Source organism: Enoplosus armatus, chromosome 10 (assembly GCF_043641665.1).
Source record: "Enoplosus armatus isolate fEnoArm2 chromosome 10, fEnoArm2.hap1, whole genome shotgun sequence".
In the NCBI taxonomy this organism is placed as follows: domain Eukaryota; kingdom Metazoa; phylum Chordata; class Actinopteri; order Centrarchiformes; family Enoplosidae; genus Enoplosus; species Enoplosus armatus.
Window position 1 is genome coordinate 7,150,416 of NC_092189.1, and position 24,624 is coordinate 7,175,039.

Below are 24,624 nucleotides of genomic sequence, written 5' to 3' on the forward strand. Positions count from 1 at the left end.
CAGTTACAGCCTCGTGTTAACTTACATACTGGAAGAATAAGTTCGATGCAGCAAGGAGACATTTTAACACATCTGGTAACAGATCTGTACTTGGCATCAACAGATACCCTGAGTTTAGGTGTCAAATTTGGAATAGAGAGAGAAAAGGCTGAATCGGAGCATTCCTAATATTCACTAATCTGTGCAAATTGATGCATTAACAATGCATTGCAGGCATGATTGAACTCAACTCTTTGAATTCACTGGATATTCACTCATGTCTGATTCCAGGTGAGCAGCACAATTAGTACATTTCTACTTATAAAGTATTATAAAAATATTGGAATCATTCAAAATGTTCATCCTTTTAATACAACACTTCCAGTCGTGAATGTTCGTTATCTGTTAATGGAGCTCAGAGTCAGACATCTGTGTATGGCCAGAGTGGCAACCTGAGAGTAACATACATCACTCTGCTAACAATTAACACAAAGAGAGAGAGATAACAGGACCATCCTCAGCAATTCAACACTGCATCCCATTGCTACGCTGTAGGTTCAGCCCAATCTGACTATATGACTTGGGAGCAGATTCATTTCACTACTCTTCTTGTCACTAATACAGCACCTTACTTGCTGTATGAAATGTAATTTGTATGAAATTTAAATGGAGCCTCTGAATAAGACATAGGCAACATTTCTTGTCAGCGTGCTCTGACCTTTGGCTGTCAACCAAGGTGAAACCCAGAATGAATCCTCAGCGAGTTTGAATGAAATCTCCCCATATGGCTCCTTTCAATAAAATGAATGAGGCCTATTAGAGATTAGATAAAGCTTCAGATGCCACCAGCTCCTGCACTCTCTCTGTAGTTGCAAGGGAAATATGAATGGGAAGTTGGTTAAGGTGTTAATGTAATGTGAAAAGACAGCTGCTGCTCTTGGACATCGATGGCAGAAAAGTAAATCCAGCATGAATTATCATTCATTAGATCAATTATCACATTGAATGTGGCAAATATAAATTCAACTCTGCTGACTTCACATTCAAGGTGTGAGCCCTGGTGGAAGTGGAAAAGTAGCCATATGGGATGTGGTCCTTTAAGAGGTAATCCTGCTTCAAGGGCCCCCTTTGGTTTGCGAGAGGCACATTTACATTTTGTGTGTGTGTTTCTGTGTGTTTGAGGGGATGCTTCAGTTTCAAAGCAGACCGCATGAGACCAGCAAACCACAAATGCACATGAAGAGGGTTTAGAATGTAATTAGAGGGAAGCAGGAAGACAAGTGTTGCTTAAAGAGGAAAGGAAAGGAAACCTCATGGCCCTACTTTACACTTCTGCCAGAGCTCACAAGTCAGCTATGAATAGGCTAGCTGCATACATACATATGCAGACATAAACAAAGATGGTGCTGAGTGGTGAAAATGGGCATTATCAAGTTGTCATTGTGACAGTGTACAAAGCATGAGCAAAAGAAGGAAAACGTTTAATGAAGACTGTAAAAGTAATTCCATGCCTTCCATGTCTGATTAGGATGCATTCAAAGTATGTAGAACAGAAAACTAATACTGGCATGTTGTGTTATTATGAAAAAAAGATGCATCAATGAATTGAAATGCATGAAATTTCAAATTTAAGTTCATGTATGAGCAAATGCTGCAAGAAATGAGCTCGATGGACAAATCAACAGGTGACAGATGATGCTCATGCACAAGCTCCAATAAAGGCATATCCAGCCACGCTGCAATGGCAGGGGTTTACCTGAGAGGGGAGCCCTTGGGCGTGGCGATGCCATAACCTTTAGAGTCCAGGTTTCCTCCCACCTTCATTGTATCGCACGGTTTCCTCTGCTCTATGTACTCGTTCATTGTGGACTCCAGCAGGTAGGCATACTTGCCCTTGGACTTCCTGACTCTCATGACGCCCTCGTCTGTCGTCTTGACAAACACGGACGGGTCAGCCGCCTTCATGTAGGACCACATCTTCTCAAACACAGCGATCTTAGACCTCTGACAGCCAGAATTGTTAACGAGAGAGAAGACAAGGAAAGAGACAGTATCAGTGTGAATATTTGATTATCTACCTTAACGTTGTACGATGCTGCATTCAAGTTATAATTCTTAAAACGTTTATGAAATTGAACCTTGTTTTAGATACTATTCACAGTCAGCATTTTTCATCAATAGCCATTTAACGTATTTACATTCTGTAGTTACCTCCCTCTTTCTGTATTAGTTTTAGTGGCGGAGTCCGCCATTCCCACGAATGTCACTGATATCAGCCTCACTGTTTACTATTATCATGACACAGTAGCATAGCTGGATTAAGTAACTGATAATGTTTCCTACTGCTTCACATTAGAAGTCTTCAACTGGTGAAACAGAGTGGATTTTATTGTGAAGAAGTTGTGGGAAATGAAGTGTATTTGTTTGTTTGAATCTCTGTCTCTCACCCTGAAGAATTCTTTGGTAGAGCCGGCATCCAGTGTTCCATAGGCGATCTCCGTCTGCTTGGCCAAATCCTCGGCGCTCTCTATAGGAGACACCATCCTCTCCACTGTCAGGAAGGCAGCCAAGTTGGCAGTATAGGATGAGATGATGATGAGGGTGAAGAACCACCAGACGCCTCCAACAATGCGGCCAGACAGTGAGCTAAAAAACAGATGGACAGGATCTTTAGTTCAGAAATAGATACATTAAATACACAGTATAGTTTACATGTCCATGTACACCTTCAGTTCATGATGGCTGATTCCAAGTTTCACTTTTACAAACAGAATCAATTATATGTTAATGTAGTGACTTGGAAAAATAAACAGCATCATTCTTTTTCATCCTGGCCAATTCTGCGCACAATCAAGAAAAGCAATCTAAAAAACCTTGTGATGTTCACACCATCCAAATTACCTACATTGCATCACACTCCCACTGCACTCACACACACACTCTTCGTTCCACCAGGCTCGGAGAGCTTAGCCCAATGTGCTAAGGAAAGATAACCAGTTCCACAAAGGCCCACTCAGCTTCCTGCCTGCCAAATTAATCTCACTTTAAGAAAGTTGCCAATATGTTTCATGGAACCACGCACATTAATTGTTGGGGATTAATAAGCAGAGGAGAACACTTAGCCACTGCTCTAATTGCACTTTCAAAAAAAAAAAAAACAACTGGATGATTTGTGGGCAAAATCCCCTGAGTCAAATCCCTGTCTTTCTGCTCTCTCTCTCTCTCTCTCTCTCTCTCTCTCTGTTCACCTCAAGAGAAGCCAGCGTGAACAGCAACAGCAGAAATCACGTTGTGTTACATATCGGGTCCCCGACAAGCGCGGAGGCACAGAGCGACGGAGCTTACGCAAAGAAAATGACACAAATCTGAAACAAAAAAAGGCTTTCATGATTCACCTTTGTGCCGTCAAGCCAAATGGAGCGTGAACATGAAGGCGAGATTAAGTGTGGGAAAAAAAAGAAGGGAGAAACATAATCATTTAAGATGCTTTTCAGATGACGGGTGGATGATGAAAGAGCAGCCGGGGAGCGAGTGGAAAGCAAACACAGAATGGATGCCGAGCCTTTGAAAATCAGTTGGGAGAATGCAGAGCTGTCTGCAGGGTGTGTGTGTGTGTGTGTGTGTGTGTGTGTGTGTGTGTGTGTGTGTGTGTGTGTTTTGACTTGTTCACTGATCACTATTCAAAAGGGTGTGGGTAAGGTTAAGCTTTTTCTGTGCAGAGAGAAAAGCAACATGCTTTTCTAAATACCTCAATGCGTATTTAGAATTGCATCAAACAATTCACGTGGTTTATTCTTCTGCGTCAAAACTCTCCATTTGAGCTCTGCGCAGTTATAGAAGTAACACATTCTGCACACTGTCGATCACTTATACTATACTACGTGCGACATATCGGTCCCCACACTTTCCTCAGGTAAAACACAGCCCAAGAAAAACCCACCAATCACAGAGCGCCACCAGCCAACAAAGAGTGACAAAACAATAAGCTCACCTGCAATTATTATTCAATTGTTATTCATCATGCCTGGCGTGATATCACAGCGTCGCACTGAGAGGTGCTAATTAAGACCTTTTGGCTCGAGCGTAACTTATGAATCCTGACTGCGTCTCGTCTTTTCAGGAGCAGATCAAGTATGACTTTTACCTGAAGAAGGTCTGAGGACCGAAACGTTGTGAATAAAGTGATTCTTTCACGGTCAGAGTTCATGATCAGACTTTCTGAGTGCCTGACCTTTGCTCTGCAATAACTATCAATACTCAATACATTACTGTTTACATTGCTTCTTGATGACTTCTCATATCTCTTGTGTAGAGTGCTGTGAAAAGAGGAACAAGGCGACAAACAAAGAACTGCCCTAAAGTTGGGGGAAAAGAGAGAGAAAGTGTGTTATGTTAGGCTGAAACAGCAATGCAAGTGGGAGAGAGGGAGAAATGGCAGAGATGAAAAGTAAACTGGATAGTTCCACCAGAGGCTGACAAACTCCTTAGCTTTGACTGCTGCTGGCCTCCAGAGATGGCAGTAAACAGCTGTCTAATCCTTCCTCTTCAATCGTCCTTTTTTCCCCCCTTTCCTTTCCCGCTCTCTCTCCTCTTCCTCTCCTTTCCTTTTTCCTTTCCCCTCCATCCACCCAATGTCTCCGCTGTGCTCTCGCCCGTCTCTTCATGTGCTGGGGGGAAGCTGACAGGGGCTTGTTTTGGGCCAAGACAACAATGGTCTACACCTTGGCGCTGACACTGACGCATTCAAGTATGCATGCACACACACACACACACACAAAGACACACATAGATACAAACATCCATACTTCTTCTTTCCTGAAGACAATGTGTGTGTGTGTGTGTGTGTGTGTGTGTGTGTTTGTCTGTACAAGAGAACAACCGGGTCACCATTTGCTGTGTGACTGGGATGAGGAGAAAGACAGGGGTTGTGTGTGTGTGTGTGTGTGTGTGTGTGTGAGAGAGATGTTTGTGTGGGTGTGTGTTGGTTCTCCTGCAGCAGTCCTCCCTAGCTGAGCAGAGCGACTGGCAAACACAGACCTGTTTGTCTCTGTTTGTTTCCTTTTGAACTCGCTTCCTTTGAGCCTCCTTTCCGCTCCTCATACATTATTGCACAGCAACCAACCTCGGTGCCTCGGTGAAACATTAACTAAGCTGTCTTATTACAGAAAGGAAAATCTTCCAAGTAGCACTGTAATTTCATAGTCGTGTTAAGGCAATGATTAATCAATTATTCACTCTGCCTCTTTTATTGCATTACGAAGAAAAGGAGCTAAAGCTTCTAAAACTCAAAGATCTGCCTCTTTTTCTATCATTACAACATTTCAAAACATCACACTGGAAACATGTAATAGGACATTTCATAGAATAAATACTAGAGTGATTAATCAAAAAACAATCAGTTGTTCAATTGATTATGTTTAGAGTTTAGAGCAGAGCATGAGCTTGATAAGGTTTGTAAAAATTTGAATCCAGTACCAACTCTTTCAAATCCCTTATGGAATCTATTTGTGGTCCGTTACATGTAGCTGTTAACAATTTTAGGTCACACAAGTTAGGAATAACGACAAGATGTGGAAGTCAAAGAGTGATAATCTAAGAAATGCTTTGAACATTGTTCTTTGTTAATAGAAAAGAGAGAGATCAAGACCTCAGACCATAAACCTGCATTCATTTTTTTTGGCAACAAGCAACACTGACATAATCATCACGTCATAAAGTTGATGTGGCGAAAGTGTTTCATTCTCCACCAACTCCTCAGGGAAATATTTGGTTCTTTGGCTGCTAAATGCTTCATTGTGTTCACAGCTAGTCGCCAACTTTGTCTGTCGGTCGTTTGGTGCTGAGCAGGTAGTCTACAGTGAGTTTATCAGATTTCACTATGAGAGGCGTATCCAATAGTGAGACATCGACACGAGTGCTATGAAAGGCAAAAAACGGGGGTAGATGAGAGCGGTGAGACTGAACCAAAACAGTAAAGTTCCGGTACGAAAAAACTAAAACAATGAGCTGAAAGATGCTGAAACACTCTGCAGAGTCAGGTGATAATTATCCGTGGGTTTGTCACAGCGTGTGAGTGCTGCCACACACACCTTAGCTTGTGTGAATCCAGGTATTTTTCCCAACTTGGACACCTAACAAAGAGAGCTCACACATAACAGAGACAAACACTCCTTCAGGTGTGTGTGTGTGTGTGTTTGGTGGTTAGCTGTGATTGACAGCAAAACGAATTGGACCATGTCTCTACAGTATGTCAGATCCAGATCTTCATCCTTTGCTATATGATATCCACCCACAGCTCCTGGAGAATCTGCTGTAGCACTAAACTCTCATTAGAATTCCCCTGGCTGGCCTCCTCTATTCGATATGGTAATTAGCAATGACTAATGACTTTAGCAAGTGTAAAAAATGAGCCAGTAATGGCCACATTACAATGGATTAGGAATTACAGAGGTTTAAATGAGAAAGAAAATGGTCTCTAATTATGGTGTGATTCTAAGACAAATCAGGGATGGAAAAGGAGTTTCATGCTACACTGCTTTTTTTTGCTTCTTAAAAATGACGAGACAACTGTATCGTCTTAATGACCGGACACAGTCACTCCCGATAAGCCAATAGAAAAATGAGAGTGACAGAGGCTGCAAGCAAAAAGCATGCGTAGAAGCAGAAAAACCTACAGACACAGCACACATATACATATAGACTCAGTGTAATAACAGAGTCTTAGGTGTTAGGGAGTATGTGCTGACTAATTGGCCACTGCTGTGGTGAACTGCAGGAAACGTCCTTAGCAACCACAGCTCACTCAGATGTGGAAACGATGACAGAGCTACGAAGACGAAGAAAAAAACAACAACATAACACCAGAACATTATTTATATCCAGACCACATCGGAGAACATCCACTAATCAACGCAACAAGACCACAGAAGATAACGTGAGACCTTCTCTGTAGGTTCAGCCAAATAAATACGTGAAAGTAGTCTAAGTAAATATCTTTATCCTTTATTACTGGGCACCAAAAACACCAAAATAAAAGTATTTTTCTAAAAGATAATATATATAACAACCAAGTCAAGGGCCACTCCCTTATTTATATCTGGAAGGATATACGCACACAGCGGTATAGTGGTCTCTCTAAGATGTGTGTAGACAGTGTCCATATTCTCTCTAAGAGTATCTAAAAGTCTAAAAACAGGCTGTGATCTAATTGATGAGTTTGTGGCACAGTGTAGGCAGAAAATGCTGAGCTGCTGCCTCATCGTGTTTGGATGAAATTACAGCAAAAATAATGTTTCATCATTTTATTCTGCAGTCATGTATCAACAAAACCTTAATTATTGTATTCGTATTTCGCCCATACGTCTCATCTGCATTCCACTGGTTTAACAGCCCTTTCAATTTGCTGACTTGTATCCCAGGACTTTCGGTAATGAACGTTACTCAAAGCCTTAGCTGCTTGTAAATGTTACGAGTTGATAAAAGTTTTATTAAGCTCTTGATTCTCTATAGCTTCCCCAGTGGAAAAAAACAGCCAGTTAAAAACATGCATAACAATGTGGACATGTCAGGATAATTAACCAGAATAAAGTATTTATAAACGTGATTACCTTTTTATGTAATTCTGCCGCCATATAGGTCACTGTGGTTCCTGAAACCGCACGCAAAAGGGCCATTTGGTCCTTCGCTGTGGCTTCCAAATTGAACTGAGCCTCGGAGCAGACATGCCAAATTGGCGTGTGTGCAGCACACAATGCTTTTAGCGCACACCTGGCCACAGGAAACAACAGACACTGTTTTTTTTGAAAATGCACTTATCTGACGCTTACAGTGTGTTTGCGAGTGTGTTTGAGGCTCCGGGGGATGAGAACGTGTTATGACCAATATTGTGGCAAAGTGGTGGGTTTACTTCTGATTTTGTTTGTTTGGTTGCTTGTGCTTTAGTTTTGATAGGCTTGCCATTGTTAGATTGCACACTTTCAGAGCGCTTTCATCTTCAAGGCCAAAATAACATGCAAGCTCTAAGCGGGGAGGGAAAAAAATAATGATTTATTAAAACATCTCTCTCCCCTCCTCTTTCTCCCTCTAAAGGTCAGTATTACCATGCCATGGAGTTGAAAAGAGAACATTATGATAATGTTGTTACCAGCCTGCAGCAGCCGCACCAGAAGCTGGTAATTACACACATTCAAGTGTGCCGTGGAAAATTTGACAAAAAGTATTCTTATTCAAAATGCTATGTAATTGTTTAATGCATGTTTGTTTCATTAAGAAGCAGCCGAGTTAAGTGGCTGCTTTGCAACATATGGCTCGTTCGAGTGGTGGAGCATCAAAACACAACAATTTAGCTCCCGGCCATTACGAGTGTTGGTGCAGAGGGATCGATGTGATTGAGATATGACTGTAATCATTGCTTCTGTGGCTGCACACGGGTTCGCTGACTGATATCATGGATGCCGCCTTAGCATCATGTAACCTGGGAGAAGTCAGTGCTGGAGAGCTGTGAGAGAGCTCGCTACACGCCCACGCACATACGCACACAGCCTCTTAGTCACTCCAGCAAGAAAACAGGAATCCAAACACAGATACATCACAGCCGTTCACTGAGAATCAATCCATCCATCCAATCAACGTGCGTATAAGCGGACTTACAGTGCATTAAATCTGGTCGTGCAGCGACACAGAGGTGGCGCGCACGTGCACTCGTATGCAGCTTCACAGACCGGAGACCAGAGGTGTGAAGCTGCACCGCTCTGACAGAAAAATCTGTGTCTCTTTACGGTTGCCATGGCAGCACACTCTGCACTCCAAACAGTACAGCTGAAAGAGACTTTAGTCATCTCACTCCTCCTCCTCTCCCTCCTCTATGTCTTTCTCTCTATAAGGGCAACCACCCCTATAGTAGGATAGCATTGCCATTACAGAGTGAAAGCTCTCATTAGGGCTCCTTTCAACTTACAGGCCAGCAGACTGATAAGCCTCTAAGCATTGCAGTGCACATCTTTCCAGTCAAACTATTGGCAATGTGTACTTTGGTCCAGGTAGATTTCCCATGTGGCCTCAGGCCTGGTGTATAATTCATGGCTGCTGGAAAGAGATTCATATACTGTCACAGCTTGATTACAACAAAAAGCCCTCTCTGCTGCTGGAAACATATGTGTGCCTCTGTGTGACTGTGTTTTATATGCAGATTTGACAGAGTATACGCCTCTGAGGGGATGGTGTCTTTGTCTGCGTACAAAGTGTGATACCCCAGTGAGATCCTCTAGGGGTGTATGTGTATGTCTCACTAGTTTTTGCTAGTGAATGTGCATGCATGTATGATCAAAAGTTGCCTTCATGCAATTTCCAGTTAAATAAAACATAAGCGATGCCGTGAACTAAACTGAACCGTCTCTTTATGAATAAATCATTCCTTCCTACCAAGTCTTCCCCAACTGCTTTGACAGCAACTCCCTAACACCACAATTATGTAACTCGGTGGTGTGCAACACGATCTAATTTCTTGTTGTTAATGATAATAATGACAACAACAACGCAAAGGGATACGTAATTGATCCCTGTGCAAGATCAATAATTCCCTTGATCACAGAAATTCACTTGGCTCCTCGCTGGGGGCTTGATGAGCTGCTGAACAGCCACTTACATTTGATCATGCAACATACAAGACAACATTACAGTTTTATGAACTTTGTAATGCAGGGTTTGGCTGCAATACAGAAGCATGCATTTTCAAGTACAGTGTGCTATGTAAAATCTGGGTAAAAGGAAGAGAAACATCTGCTGTGCAACAAGACACACATATATACAGCGTCAACAGGAGAAATTTGCAAAAATAAAATGGATTAAAATAGTACCAGCAATGGCAGTGCCAAGTTAAGCCATAAGAGACACCATGCACGACTTTGCATATTTTAGCCCATTAACTACATATTCTGTCAACCTTTTTTAATTTGACACTATTCAGACAGCCAGTGGTTTCCATTCCCTGTGAGTACACCATAAATATCAAGGTGATGACAAACACTTGGTTGAGACAGATACTCTCCCACAGTGAACACTTTGTTGTTGTCTTTCTTTATTTATAAGTTCCATTATCACCCAGCGCTAATGCAGCTGCAAGCAGGGGCCATTTTGAAAGCCCTCCATGGTGGTGTGTTCAAGGACAATGGCATCTAAAATATCAGTTCTTAAAAACAGCCTCTGTTCAGAATAGCATTTCTACAAGCCATTATTGTCACTTGTATTGTAATGCATTGTCATGCTATGGTCACGTTCGCTGGGGTTACTGGAGTGTAAACTTCCCCAAATCTAATCAAAAGGAGGACTCTGATAGCACACATTGCCATTGGAGAAATACTACACAGTGGAATGCGCTGGTTATACGAACAGGGCTTTTTTTTTTATGTAACCTGTAACCCCAAACTAAAACCGACTGAGTTCATGAGGTGCTTGGCCTTGGATACAACTGCAGGTAGTAAACCTGTTAGCCGGACATTGTTACAATTGCAGCAGACGTCACAGTCCCATTCATACCGCTTCAACATATGGAAAAATCCTGCCTGCCGTACCTGACTACAGTTGCTAAGATATGATTGGACAATTCAGGTGTAAGTCTAGCCAGAAAAGAATTTCTCATGTAAACTAAATGTGTGTACATGGAGGCTGTAGTGTTTTGCCCTCTCCTGTTTAGGGCTTTGAAAAGGAAAACAAGCACATCAGTATGACAAAAAACTCAGTTTGAGAAATACTGACCCTCCCCGGGTTGCCATAATACACCACATGCTCGATCCATTATTGAATGATTCTGACCGCCAGGCTGAGAAATTGCTGTTGTGGCAGGCAGGTTGTCAGTGACAGAGCTGATTTATTTCAGTCTACAATCATGTAACAGGAGCAACAGAGGCGCTGAGGAGAGAAGACAACTCCACAGGGCCATCAGACACACACACACACACACACACACACACACACACACACACACACAGACAGACATCAGATGCAGACATAAACATCTCAAAACACATTCACTGGAGGAATATCATGAACCCACGCCCTGTTACTCAAGTTCTCTTCCTGCCTGGAGCTCCCACCTGGCAAGCTTCATGTGGAAATTGAGAGCCAAGTTAAAATCCACAAGGTCAAGTACGATACAGGACCTGCAGAATGTATATGCTGCCTTTCCTTTACTTTCTACCTTTGGCTAAGAGACAGAAGCTGGTTTTCTGATTTGCTCCCCTATGCCCTGATTTGTTGATGCTGTAAATTCTTCACTTGCAATATTTAACCGATTTACACCCCCTTCTGTCCTGCAGCTGCTTCAGAGTAAAAGTATTCCATTGGTGACCAGAAATGGTCCCATTAGACTTTGAAATATAAAGAAGAAAATACAAATCCATGTGCATTAGGATGAAAACACCTTCTTATTTAAATATTGCGCATGCTCAGACCAAGCTAGGTTCAATAATTTGAAGACATCTGCCTTTAAATCTGTCCAGATTTGATTAGCATGTCTGATTCCCATCCCAGAAGTTGCATGAAACGACTACTGTACAACTTACCAAAGCCAAACATGAGCAGATATTGTTTATTACTGTGTCCCACTCCCACAGTGTGTGTGTTTCTGTGTGTGCAGCTGCGCACAGGGAGGTGTGCCAGGTGAAAACAGGTAGCATCCGTGAAGCCATGAGGTGAAAGGGGGATATGCCACACATGATCAATTCTTAATCAAACACAACCACCGGGAGAGGCAGAGAGATCTATAAAGGATGGAAAGCAGAGCAGACGAGAGGAAAGGAAGACTGAAAAGAGGTGATTGGAGAGGAAGTACATGGGTGGATGGGTGGATGGGTGGATGGATGGAGTGAGGAGGAGGAGGGGGGGTCCCTCTCTCAGAGTCCACCTGTCTGCAGAGATAAACACAGGGAGGGCCCAACAGCACGGACTGGGGCTTATGGGAGGGCCTGACTGACAGTGCTGACATTTGGAAAGAGCACAGTAAACAAGGTCTCACAGAGAACAAATAGCAGGGGGAGCAGGGTGGCACACACACACACACACACACACACACACGCTTAAGTACTTTACACATTAATGCATCACATCAATGTATGAATACATGCCTTCAAGCCTGTATACACTACATGAGCACATGCACGCCCACACACAGAGCTGCCTGTAGACCTTGACACACAGAGGTACCTTTAGACCGGTCCAATCAGATACTGTTAGACAGCAGACAAAGACAATTGCAATAAGTGCTTGCTTTTAATAGAACCTGCCTATACACACACACAGACACACACACACACACACACACACACACACACACACACTAATACAGGCAGACGGGGAAATTAAACACGCCTACTGATTAATCCAGGACAGAGAGGATCGTCACTGTTGTTCCTTGGCCTTTTGTCTCTGATTAAATGGAGATGCATAAAGAGTGAAGTGCTGTGAGCTGCCTCCCTCAGAGCTGAAGGCACCTCTAGAACATTCTGTTCTCACCTATTGGTGATAGCGGCACAGTGACGAGCGCTTTACGAGCACCTGCTCTGAAAATGACAACAAATTCAGAAACAGAATGTCTTTTACATCTTTTTGTTATCTATGCTCTATAACAATAAGATAATAATAAACTATCAGTGGTTGAAAGTATGGAGTCAGAAAGTCTTCAATATCAAATAATAAATATGAAATACATAATCAGATGACTAACGAAATCATTAAAACTCAACTCATTATTTAAAATGTTATTTCATCATTCTTTGTTTCATAATAATAATGTATAATAAATGTTTTATTAGAGTTCAATTTTATTCCATTATAGAAATATTTCAACATTTTAATTCCAAATGCTACATTTTGTATCATTATCTTTTATTTAAAGAACGTCACTTTTCATGACGAGACACCGGCCCTTCATCTTTCACACCAATCACATGTCCACCACCTCTATTAGCAAGCTCAACAACTGCCACCAAACTGAGCCAGCTAGCTCCTGTTAGCCAGAACAACATCAACATCTAATTCATTCTACCAACTAACTAGCTGCTGCTGTAAATAAACACAGTACACAGACACAGTAACTGGCCTCACCTGTTGTTAAGCTTAACAAAGATAGCAAATGCTACCTACCTAGCCGGCTAGCTAGATTGGCTTGTGAGCTTGGATTGTTAACATCAAAGTGAAGCACAGACGCACTCTGGGGTTCCATCTACCCAAATACTTAACTTATACACAATTTTGAGGTACTTGTACTGGAGTATTTACTTTATACTTTGACTTCACAGGGAAAAATTGCACTTTTCAATTAGAAAGCTGGTGCTCAGATTAAGATTAGATAAGATTTTTCTGCTAATACTTCTGTACTTTTACCAAAGTCAAATTTTGGATGCAGGACTTGTACTTGTAATGGTGTATTTTCAGTATTGCTGTATTGCTTACTTAATAATCTGAATACATGAGTGTATACTATCTGATGTATTGTTGAATTTCGCAGAATTTATTGTTACTGTTAAAATACCTAAAATCATGTTTGTTTGAAAAGCTTGATCTTTTCTGTTCTTTAACACAATTGTAAAATAAAAAAACAGAAGGCACAGAAAAAGGAAATTACCAAAAAAAAACAACATAGACATAGAACCCAGCTTTACAAAAACGCACCATATCTTAATTTGTTATTGATTTTATGAAAATTGCCCTGAAATTATAATGATATGATGACTATGAAAATACGGTTTAATTCCACACTTGGAAATAGCTGAAAAGAAAGCGCATAAATACAGGTTGTAAATGAGCTTATGGCAAAGAAATCAAAAGAAATGAGAACACACTCACATGCATACAAGAACAAACATGTTCTCACAAAAGCCTTGCTGGATAAAAAAAGTAATTCTCTCAAATCCCAGTAGCAATGGTGCACTGTGTTCATGTGAAACCCCGGCAACAGAATACGTGTGGTTACGAATACTACTGCTACAATCCCACAAAACACAAGCGATATCATTACATGTCCTTTCAAGTCTAGCAGAGGAACTCACAACGCTTTAGGATATACATCAACATGCACCTCTGTGTGTGAATACGCGCTGTGCTAACTAGAGCAACTAGGTCACCCAAATTTTTCAAGGGGAAGATGTTTCCTTCAGGGCGGTATTCAGTGGGGTGAAACATTCATTGTGTTTGTTTTCAAGACACCAGGCAGACTCCACCATGCTGATCACTACACGGTGGACTGTTGCTAACCAACTTGGGGTGTTTTTTTTTCTTCAATGCTGCCATACTGACTCCCAAACAGTCTTCCACCAAAGCGACAAAGAGAGTCACCTTGCAAGGACACTGATAGAAATGGAAGATATTTGACTCAAGCCCTTGGAGAATATGAGCCCTTAAAGCTGCCATCCTCTTTTGTTCTACCTGAAACCTATTTTAAATGAGAACATGCCAAATTGTTCCTGTTACCAGGCAAATAAAACTCAACGCTTTGCTTTTTTTGCTACTATGTCACATCTCTCTTTTTCAGCAGGTAAAATGAGCTTCTGGCCAACATTGTTGATACAGTTTTTACTACTGATGATGAAATACAGTATGCCTTACAACTGGTTCATTTGCAGTCAAAGGTGGCATGAACAGAATTTGCCGCAAGTACAGGAACAGTCTGTTTTGTCCTCTTAAACTGTCAGTGAAAGGTCTTGCATCAGCAGAGACTGCTTTCCCCCAAGCAAAACAAATGCAAATACTGTGCAAATATGCATGAACCCATGTGTGGTCAAGCATACATACAGAGACATACACACAAATGCACACACATACACGGACAAAGAAAATGTGTGTGTATGCATACAAAGAGAAACCACAGGGAACGGACCATTTGTGTATGCATGGTGACATTTTCTCTTTCTCTGTAAGGCGCACAAGGAAATCAATAGTTATTGCAGATGCATTTTTCTGTCTGTAAGGACAGAACACTCGGACAATAGGCTTCATCCTGCATGAAGCACAGCAGAGTCTCCAGGCAGAAAATGGTAAATGTCAGGTGAGGGCCCGTGGGAGTAGGGATCCAGTACCTACATCATGTACTGCTGCGCACCTGCAGCATACAGGCCTGTAGCTGCTGAGATTTTCTCCCTTCTGATATTTGTGTAAGGTAAGAGCAAAGTGAAAATACATTTTGTAAATGTCACAAGATGGAAGCCAAGATAAAAATGTTAGTGTTGCACATAACCCCATAATTTCTTTAACCTTCAGCCACTCAATCAAGGAAGTTTGATTGAGCACTGCGGCTGTTTCTCAGTAACGCCAAATAATCACATTCAGACGTGGGAGCCTCGCAACACAACGTGTCTCCTATTGTTGGTCATGGATCAGCTTGGATGATGCAGGGGTCTGTTCACCCAAATTACAAGAAAACATGTTTTCTAATCCACCTCTAGTGGTATCCAGCCATGTAGATAGTTATGGTTTTATTTCTTCAGGCTTCGTATATTAATATTAATAATATTCCCCAATACAATGGCAATGAAGAATGAAACTTTGTTTGTGGTGCTCACAGCCTTGAAAAAAATTCAACGTTACACAATGTCCTAAATACTCTGGATGTCTCAGATGTTACTGTGAGCAGTTTGCATTGGAGCTACTTTTCAACTTTCTTCACGAGGACTATTACTTACACTTGTGAAAAATAGTTAACAGTTTGTTTTGTTGATTATTCAGAGTAACTGGACATTGTTTCTGGAAACAGACGTGGCTACTGAATTCTTATTAAATATCATTCTCAGTATATTCTTCGAAGCAACAGCATCAGCCTCTCCATCCTCACAGTATAGTGACTACAGTACAGATACATACGTGCACCACCACACTGCATTGTATACATAATGTATATGTAGCTCGATGTTTAAAGAGACAAGAAGCTCTGTGTCTATCCGTGACCTAACCTGTCTCTGCTGGATCAGAGCATTACAGTGATAATACTGACATTATCTTCTCATCTCCTCCTGCTAGTCCCCCTGGAAAGCTCAGAAAGTCGACCTCAGTGTCTCTAATTTCAGACACTTAATGAGATTTTTAATTGGTGACCTTTTGAGAATGGTTTCATACCACAGCTCATGAGAGCACTCGAGGGGAGCCAACACATACCACTCAATACTCACAACAGGATCCTTCATAACAGTCTTTTAAGGGTCCGATATCTACTTTTACCCACAGATTGATTGATAGACAGACCGACTGGTAGATACATTTGGATTTAAAATGTTGACAATGTTGGCCAGAGCTACCAACTACAAGTTTCTATAGTCCTAGAAGTTCATGGCATGTTTATAACACCACAGGAAGTATCTGCAGACAGGAGAGTGAAGACACGACACTCTGCAACATGACCACATCATAAACTCCCTCTGCTGCTCTTCATCAAACTTTTAGCGTTGCTCTGTATGACAAGTGACGGGCAAAGAACAAAATATAAATAAACAAAGCCCAACTGAATTGAACAAGAAAGCAACACAGCATGTTGAAGCGTTGGTGTGGCAGACAGAAATATATTGTACGTAGGTGGCGCTTTTTGTCTCTTTGTGTACCAACAACTACAACAATAGCAAAAGAGACTCAAAGTATTGTGAATGCATCACAATTTGTGGCCACGGTTTCTTACCGTGGTGAGATATCGCAGCCCTGCTGCATGAAGGCCCCCAGGGAGAACCAAAGGGAGTTGAAGATGCCGAACTCATTGGTCTGCTCGAGACTCTGCTGGTTGGCGTTCTGCTGCGTCTGTGTCTGGCCCTGCTGCACCCCGTTGGAGGCCGATGCTTGGGTGGGAGTCTGCGGCTCGCCTCCCTCTTCGTAGTCCTCAGCGTGCCACTCGTACGGGCTGAATCGACTGACAAGGAACAGGACGACACTGACGCCGATGTAAGCAAACACAATGCACATCCAGATCTCGTATGCCAGCGGGTCCAGGAATGAAAACACGCCAGGTTTGGACTTGGTGGGTTTCTTGATCATGATGGAGATCCCCAGGGACATGAAGGGCTTGGAGAAGTCGATCACTTCTTCACGGACCAGGGTGATGGTCAGAGGAGCCACGGCCACGTCTGCTTTCTGAGGGAGGGACACACAGGCAGGCACAGTGTCATTAATCTGCCAGTCTTCTATGTTCTACAATATGTGTTTGTTAAGAATAAAAGTACAGGATTGTGTTCTTTATTAAAACACTAAACAGCATTCACATTAGACTTTTAGTAGTTTATGACTATTTTCCAGCTTTAAATGGGAAATCATCCCAACACAAAACTCAAATCCACTCACCCCATACACCAGTTCTCCCACCATGCCGTTCCACATCTTGGTTTCAGGGTCTCTGGCTCCGTATTTGCCATCTGAAACGACCTTCAGTTTGTACTGGTAGCCCACATGTTTTGCTATCTCTGCAGCCAGCTCGACAATGTAGCCCTCGTACTTATCATTCCCCACAAGCTGCTCGTGGTTCTTCTTCTGCATCACATATGGAGACTCCTGTTGGATGTAGGGTAAGCGCGAGTGAAAACAGTTCTTTTTTTTCTGCAATCATTAACTTTATTTCTATTACATCAGGTGTCATAAATAACAAACAGGAAGTCATTGAACAGTTTCTGAAATAATTACTAATGTCACTGGAAACAAAATGTACACTGATATGCATAATTTATTGATAAAGCTGTAGTGACTGTAAGTTGTGTAACATTTACAGCGGGACAGTTTGTTAAGCTAATTAAACCAGAGACAGCATTATGGCTGATAATAAAGCTTTAGCATCTAGTTAAGTTTTATATTACTATTTAAAAATTAGGGAAGGGATATTATGGATGTTTTATGCTTTAGTGCAATTCATCACGCATCTATTTACCCTTTTCTCATAGCTGAGGCTTTGGAAGAAAAAGAAATCTTACTGGGCCCCAAATTGTTTTCAATTGTTGCTGTGAATGGTTCGAAAGAAAAGATAATTATATGAAATTACAAGGTATTATTTTGGCTTTGTTCCTTGAAGGTATGGTGCGTAATTCAAACACAAAAGGTGCCTAAGTATGATCATTACGACGGCACTGCCACATTGAAAGGAGTGTTGATAACATTATTAAGGTTGAGAAGACATCAGATCTGTGTCTATGTTTGAGCCATGTAGACGGTGAAGTAGACATAGCTGACCTCTGCTCCAGGGCCAGGCTGTTCTCCTTGTTATGCCATACCAACGTCTGTACATCTCACACTGATTGGGTGTCCTGAGAAATTACAGCTGACATGACACCTGGGGCCCCGCTTTACTTCAAGAAAAATGTATTTCATATAGAATTCACGACAACTCGGCCTGAATTGTCCACCAGCACATGGAGGGGACCTCAAATCCCACAAGTTGTTATGTGTGCCTGCTTTCAGCTAAGGCTGTGCTGAGCCGAGCAAATCCTGCCATCATATTTCATCAGGGTCTAGAGATGGGGGTGTTTCCTCTGTGTGTTACAGTTATCTGGGCTCTCCTGCTCTTTATGGTTGAGGTGAAGGTAATCATTGTTACACATGGAAACCCGAGGCCCGTTGGTAGAGAAACGGCACCCCAGGGAGCCAGTGGTGAGAAAGGTCTGGTGTGCAGTGCTTCGATGGGACACGGACTTGCTCTCGCAGTCACAGACAAAGACAGATGCACACACACACACACACACACACACACACACACACACGTGAGTATGCACATGTGCCCTCACACACAGAAACACACTCGCACTTGAATGCAAGCACACACGTGACACATAGACACGGCTTACAGACGGTCCTTCAGGACTCAGTCTTGTTGACCTCAAACAGTTGTACTGAGATCTGCTGTCACCCAACCATGTTAAACATAATATGGACACACACACAGAGGCAAACACACTGCAACACACATTATGTATACAAATGCAAACACACAAATGTTTACATAAACAAAATGCATGGAAACGACTTCAGATGATTAAAAAGACATCTAGGGAATTCTTAAAAGTATATACGTTTCTCTTGCATGCTATCATTTATTGCTGAAAGCCTGTTGAAATAATGCTTATACTTGCTAATAGTTGCACACAGCAAGTATGCCATTAATAACCAACTCCTTGCATGCAAAAAGTAAATCTTAAAATTCAAGTCATGGCCTGGTTTTAGTGCAAAGCCACGATCGAGAAGACGACGAGCTTGAGTGCTCCACTAAGCATGTTCTGCTTCACTCCTCCAGATCTTCAGGCCTGGTCTGTGTGCGCAGGCTGGGACAGCAGGGATCGTAGAAAAAGCACAAAGTGATACCTTCACGTTGGCAAAACAACACAGTCACCCAAGCAACGAATCAGTGAGCACAAAAAGTTATAAGGTGTAAAAACAACTCCACTGCTACACCACAGTCCGAGAACCGTTCACACCTTATCTCTTCTCTTTGGTTCCAAGACAGAGAGCCAATTTATCTTCCTAGAAAAGAGGACACTGATAGGAGATTATGTCAGAGAGAGTAATTTTAGGTCCATACTCTTGGGAGACTGCAACCTTCGGGTTTAAATTAGGATTTTCACATGTTTTTTTAATTAGATGCCAATAGACTACATGTTCGGTTTGGCATAGTACCGGATGCTCTACCATCAGCTCCTCCACAGTTCTGGGAAGTACTCCTTCATCAACACCACCTGTTGTTTCGTGTGTTCATTTAAATTCCTTTTAAACTGGCTGTTGTTGACTCCAACCATTTCTCCACTATATTTACCTAATTATTTGAACTGTTTATTTATTAGTTTCAGCTATCTTTTTCAACAATTTAGCCATTAATCTTAGTGTTGTTGCAGCTGACTCAATACGTGGATATATTTTTTAATCAATCATAATCAAATCGTAATTTCTAATTAGTTCCACTCTGCGATTTTCCAAGTACCCTGTAGTCAAATTGAACAGGACTTTTTGCATCAGGACTTGCTGGCAGTATGGGAAGACTGAGCTTCCCTGTACACAAAACAGATATTTGTAAAAGTAAATTACATAGTTTTACTGCGTAACATATATCTAGCCCTTTGTTATCAAGTGAAATTAGATATAAACAAGCTGTGTAAGCTATGCAGCTTCTTTATAATTAGCTGAATTGATTGTATTACCATTAATGCTGGGATTTATTTAGACTGAACTGCTCACTATTGCCATTTTAGCACCAATTTGTTGACACTTAAGCAATTCTTTCCCCCAAGTGGGAAATATGGTTGCCATCAGAAATCCCTCATTACAACTAAGAGGCTGATGTGAACAGTTTATCCCACTCGGGTGCTTGTCTGTATGACAGGATGTGAAAGCAGCGATACCAGATGATTCTCACCGGTAATGTCACTGTATATTGTTGTGTTCAGCTGCTTCCTGCTGATGCTACAAGGTCCCTGACTGAAAGCTTGCATCTATAAAAAATGATTGGACAGATTAGAGTGTGCCAATGCTACCCCCCCCCCCATTATTTTACATTGTCTCTGTATCACTTCTACAAAGCCTTTATCTGGCGAACCATGAATTTCTCTTAAGAGAAGTACGTAGTTGAAATCCTTTACCCCATTAACCCTCACAGCGGAGGTGAGCTGCACAATCATTGCCCTGCTACACCTGAAGTCTGCTGCAGAATTTCTAAAATCAGCCATCTTATTTTACACATTTCATCCATATATTGGATAGCTATATCGGCTCCAAGTCCAACAAAATTACACGGCAGCAGTGATTCCAAGAGATAAAAGACATTTCCACTTGAAAAATATACCAGGAGTACAAAAAGAAGCAGCGCTGGGCTCCAGGCATCTACAGACATGGAGTATTTCTCTGATATTAAAATGATGCAGTCGCTGAGGACATCCTGTACCTGCAAAGATATACTACCATCCTTATTACCTCTACTGTATATCAGCCAGGTATTGTCTGCTATGTTCCTTTCTTTTGAGGAAATGTCATGATAAACTCGCTGCCATGAGAGCTGGTCAGATTGAATCTCTGCTGCCCTGCTCTCAAACTCAGCCTCTTTCACAGGGTGAAGTCCTGACAGCTCCGTCTCTGTTATGTAGGCCAGGACACTCAACACAACCTGGCCGAGTCGTGTTGAACAGCCTGATGGTGACATCTGAGGCAAATAAAGAACATGAAATGAAGGGCACATTGCCACTTCACAGCCTCAGAAATGAGTGTTCTCCAGTGCTATTTAGTGATGTTTTACTACAACCATGATGAAGAATGCACCACTGGACACTTCCAGACTGTTTTTCTTTAGTTTGTGTCCCTTAACATTAAACACAAGGTTGTGTTGTCCTTGTGCTGTGCATCGTAAATATGTGCAGTGGAAGTCTGCGCCCTGCGCAGTGTCAGTAAGCCAGTGTCCCCAAGACACAATTCTGTGTTTGCCAAATAAAGTGATTCTGATTCTGGGCCTGCTGCAGTCAGACAGAGAGAAGTTAGCAGAAAAGAGTTGGGAAGGGCAGGAGATACAATCACAGATGTCTGCTGAATTCTTTCAGGGGCCTGAACTTTTAGGAACTCTATCATAAAAGAAAATGAAAAATGTTACCCTGCCTTTCTCTTTCTCGGTCTCTCCCATCTCACCAGCCCCCCACCCCCCCAAAAAAAATCCCTCAATCACTATTTTACACTGACTTACCAGGATAGTGGTGACTATGTAAGTTCTGTTCTGGAGGCCGTAAGTCTCGTTGCTGCCCTTCATGAAGCTGGCAGTAGTCACGTACTTTTCATCTTCATTCCAGTAGCCAACCTAAGACAAGGAGAACATGTCATAAACCAGGGCCTGTATTTATCACACTGATAAATGTGCCAGTGAAGAACTGTTTTACTTGTCTCTTTAGAGCAATCTTAAGTGCAATTCTGAGACGTTTGATAAACACAGGCACAGTCCTTCCTCTGGCTTATTGAATACTGTGTAAGGACCTAAAATGAGCCACAGGGTTGTTCCAATAATAAGCTTTGGAAGCACAGCTTTTTAAACAGGGTCCTTGAGCAAGAATAAATATCTTAAATTGGTGCCTCAGGCTGCAGGCTTACCTTCTTGGGTCCAGAGGGGGCCAGTTCCATGATGCTAACAGTATAGTTGGTTCTGCGGCCTTTCTCATTGAACTGAATGTGACCAGTCAATCCATCTATGCGGACCTGTAATGGAGAGGCAGACACTGAATGAGTAACTCGCAGGCTCCGACCTGGCAGATGGGTAAATAATGGCTTCCGTGAAGCATGTTATTCACACAGTCCATTTTCTTCATGTCTACGCTGGCAGTGAGCATTTGCATGTCGCGCTTACAGGCGATGCATGTTAAGCGTAGCTTGCATGTGTTTGTATAGTGTTCGTTTGTGAATGTCCACAGTGCCCGGGTCCCTACGGAAGTGAATGACAGACGGTGTGCGTGTATGTGTACAGTGCAGTGTGTTTGTCTTGGCTGTGTGATGGAGTTAATTGAGCGAACGCGGCTTCAATCTCCAGTCTATCCGCAGGCAGATGGCTAGATTGACTCTGAGCAGGCCTCTGCACATCCACTCTGCAGATAGAGCCTCGGGCCGCACGTACACACACACACACACACACACACACACACACACACACTGCATGCAATTACACGAATGCCCTCGCAAACATAATGCATTTATTAAACCTACATTATGTAAATGCTGTTCCAGAGTAAATAAATGACTTGGACTTTTAATTGTGTTTTTAATTGGCAACTGTATTTCTGCAAAGCCTTTTTTAAAATATCACTTTAAATGTAATAAATATTATTGTCCTTGTTCCTCGACGCATGCATGGGTGCCTGTGTGCCTCCATGAGATCAAGAAGTCTCACAGCCAGTCCAGCATTTCTATTTCCATTGCCAAATATTACTCTTTCTAAAGTCAATTGCTGATGTCATATCCCATGATGATCACGGCTGAATGTTATTGCCTGCAGGTTTTGTTTACTAGCCATGATGTCACATTTGATACTGGAGAGCTCTCCTGCGACTTAATGTGAACTTTACACGACAGAATGAGACCTAATTTGTTCAGCCAGCCCCAGCTCAGGAGCTGTTAGCCAATGTGCCACTCAAGAATTTGCGTGAATGTGTGTGTGTGTGTGTGTGTGTGTGTGTTTGTGGGTCTACGTATGCATGTCGGTGCACGCATTAGCGTGTTCCTATATTTGCGCGCAGACCTGCTGCAAGGCTCTCTGGATGTCTATGCCCTGTCCCCAGGGAGCTGGTGGGTTGGCAAGACACTCTCCGGCGTTGCCCCTGCGAGAGATGTCTATCCTCTGTCTCCTTAAATTCTGGAAGGCCGTGGACATGACTTTCACCCCGTCGTATGTTAGAGCGCCTGTGTACTGTAAAGAGAGAGAGCAGGCAATTCAAACAGAAGCAAACACAGTAATAAAAATTGATAAAGGTCTTGACTGAGGATAGGCCAGGCAGCAATGACTTCAAAAGTCAACTACACTTCCAAACCCAACATGTCTTTGAAAAATCCTTGCTTTGCTTTTACACCCAAGGACATAATTTCTATTACTTACATTTCCAGTTAATAAAACACACAAATGTTTGGATTTCGAATCAATCCTCTATCTCAGCTGGTTAGACAGTTGTTATGGCTAAAAACCAATAATCATTTAATAGCAGAAATCCCAGATCTGAATCAGCATACTCAGATAGGATCAAAGGTTATGTGTCTGCCAAATTTAATAGAAATCCTTTCATAACGTTCTGCAATATGCTGCTGACTGTCACAAACAAACTAACTGACAGGGGAAATAACGACCTTCTTGGACCTCACACAGAAAATCTCATGAAAAATCAAGATTTAGTTCATGTTACTTTAAACATGACAGACGAATGCTTTAATAGTTCTTGTATTCAAAGACAGAAGGAAGGAAATACAGGAAGAAAAAGAGGACAGATCAGAGAGCAAAGGAGTAGTACTTTGAGTCCACTCTTGGGCACTTTGGAGTCTTTATTGTCAAACTCCATCCACTGCTGGACGACACGGCTGACTCCGGGCTCAGAGTTGTTGACGAGCTGGAAGCCAGTGATGTTCGCCCCACCTTTCCTCAGGTCTGTCAGGTCGATGTCCAGGAAACCCTGAGACAGGAAGTGGACAGGCAGAGCGGTGAACTGAGACATACAGGTGGGAAAAGAGTACGTATATGTAAATGAGTCCTGAGAGGAATTGAGTCTACATTGAACCACACAAAAGGAAAAAAGAAAGAGAGACACAGATTCAGGCCTGCTAGATGTTGTTTCAGCGGAGGACATGTCGTATTACGCGACCATGACTTCTATCTTGATGTTAGCTGGAGTGACAATCCCGCTTGTTTGACTGCTACAAAACCGCCGTTGCAAATATCAATGATAACCCCTCAGATGAGGTCAGGAGCATAGGAGATGGTCCCAACAGGGCTACACAACGACCCTGTTGTCATTTAAATGTCCATAGAGCGATTATTCCTTCACAGATTATTTAATTTGGAGGATTTTCAGACCCAAGGAGCGAGGAGGTCAAAGTATCTAGTATTTTACCAAAAAAAACAACACAAATTTGAAAAACAGCATTTGCCTAATTCCTAATTGTATGTGACAGAAATGTGTTTTATTTCATCTCTTATCT

The 24,624-nt window shown here is 42.1% G+C and overlaps 1 protein-coding gene across 1 annotated transcript in view; it reads right to left on the reverse strand.

Moving 5' to 3' along the window:
• gria1a (glutamate receptor, ionotropic, AMPA 1a) overlaps window positions 1-24,624 on the reverse strand; it is a 58,549-nt gene that overhangs the window by 9,416 nt on the left and 24,509 nt on the right. The window contains exons 6-13 of the mRNA XM_070913023.1: window positions 23,940-24,098; window positions 23,180-23,347; window positions 22,042-22,146; window positions 21,644-21,754; window positions 17,287-17,493; window positions 16,634-17,079; window positions 2,427-2,625; window positions 1,736-1,983 (exon numbers count right to left, since the gene is read on the reverse strand). Of these exons, the coding sequence (XP_070769124.1) occupies window positions 1,736-1,983; window positions 2,427-2,625; window positions 16,634-17,079; window positions 17,287-17,493; window positions 21,644-21,754; window positions 22,042-22,146; window positions 23,180-23,347; window positions 23,940-24,098 (1,643 nt within the window). The remainder of the gene's footprint in view (window positions 1-1,735; window positions 1,984-2,426; window positions 2,626-16,633; window positions 17,080-17,286; window positions 17,494-21,643; window positions 21,755-22,041; window positions 22,147-23,179; window positions 23,348-23,939; window positions 24,099-24,624) is intronic.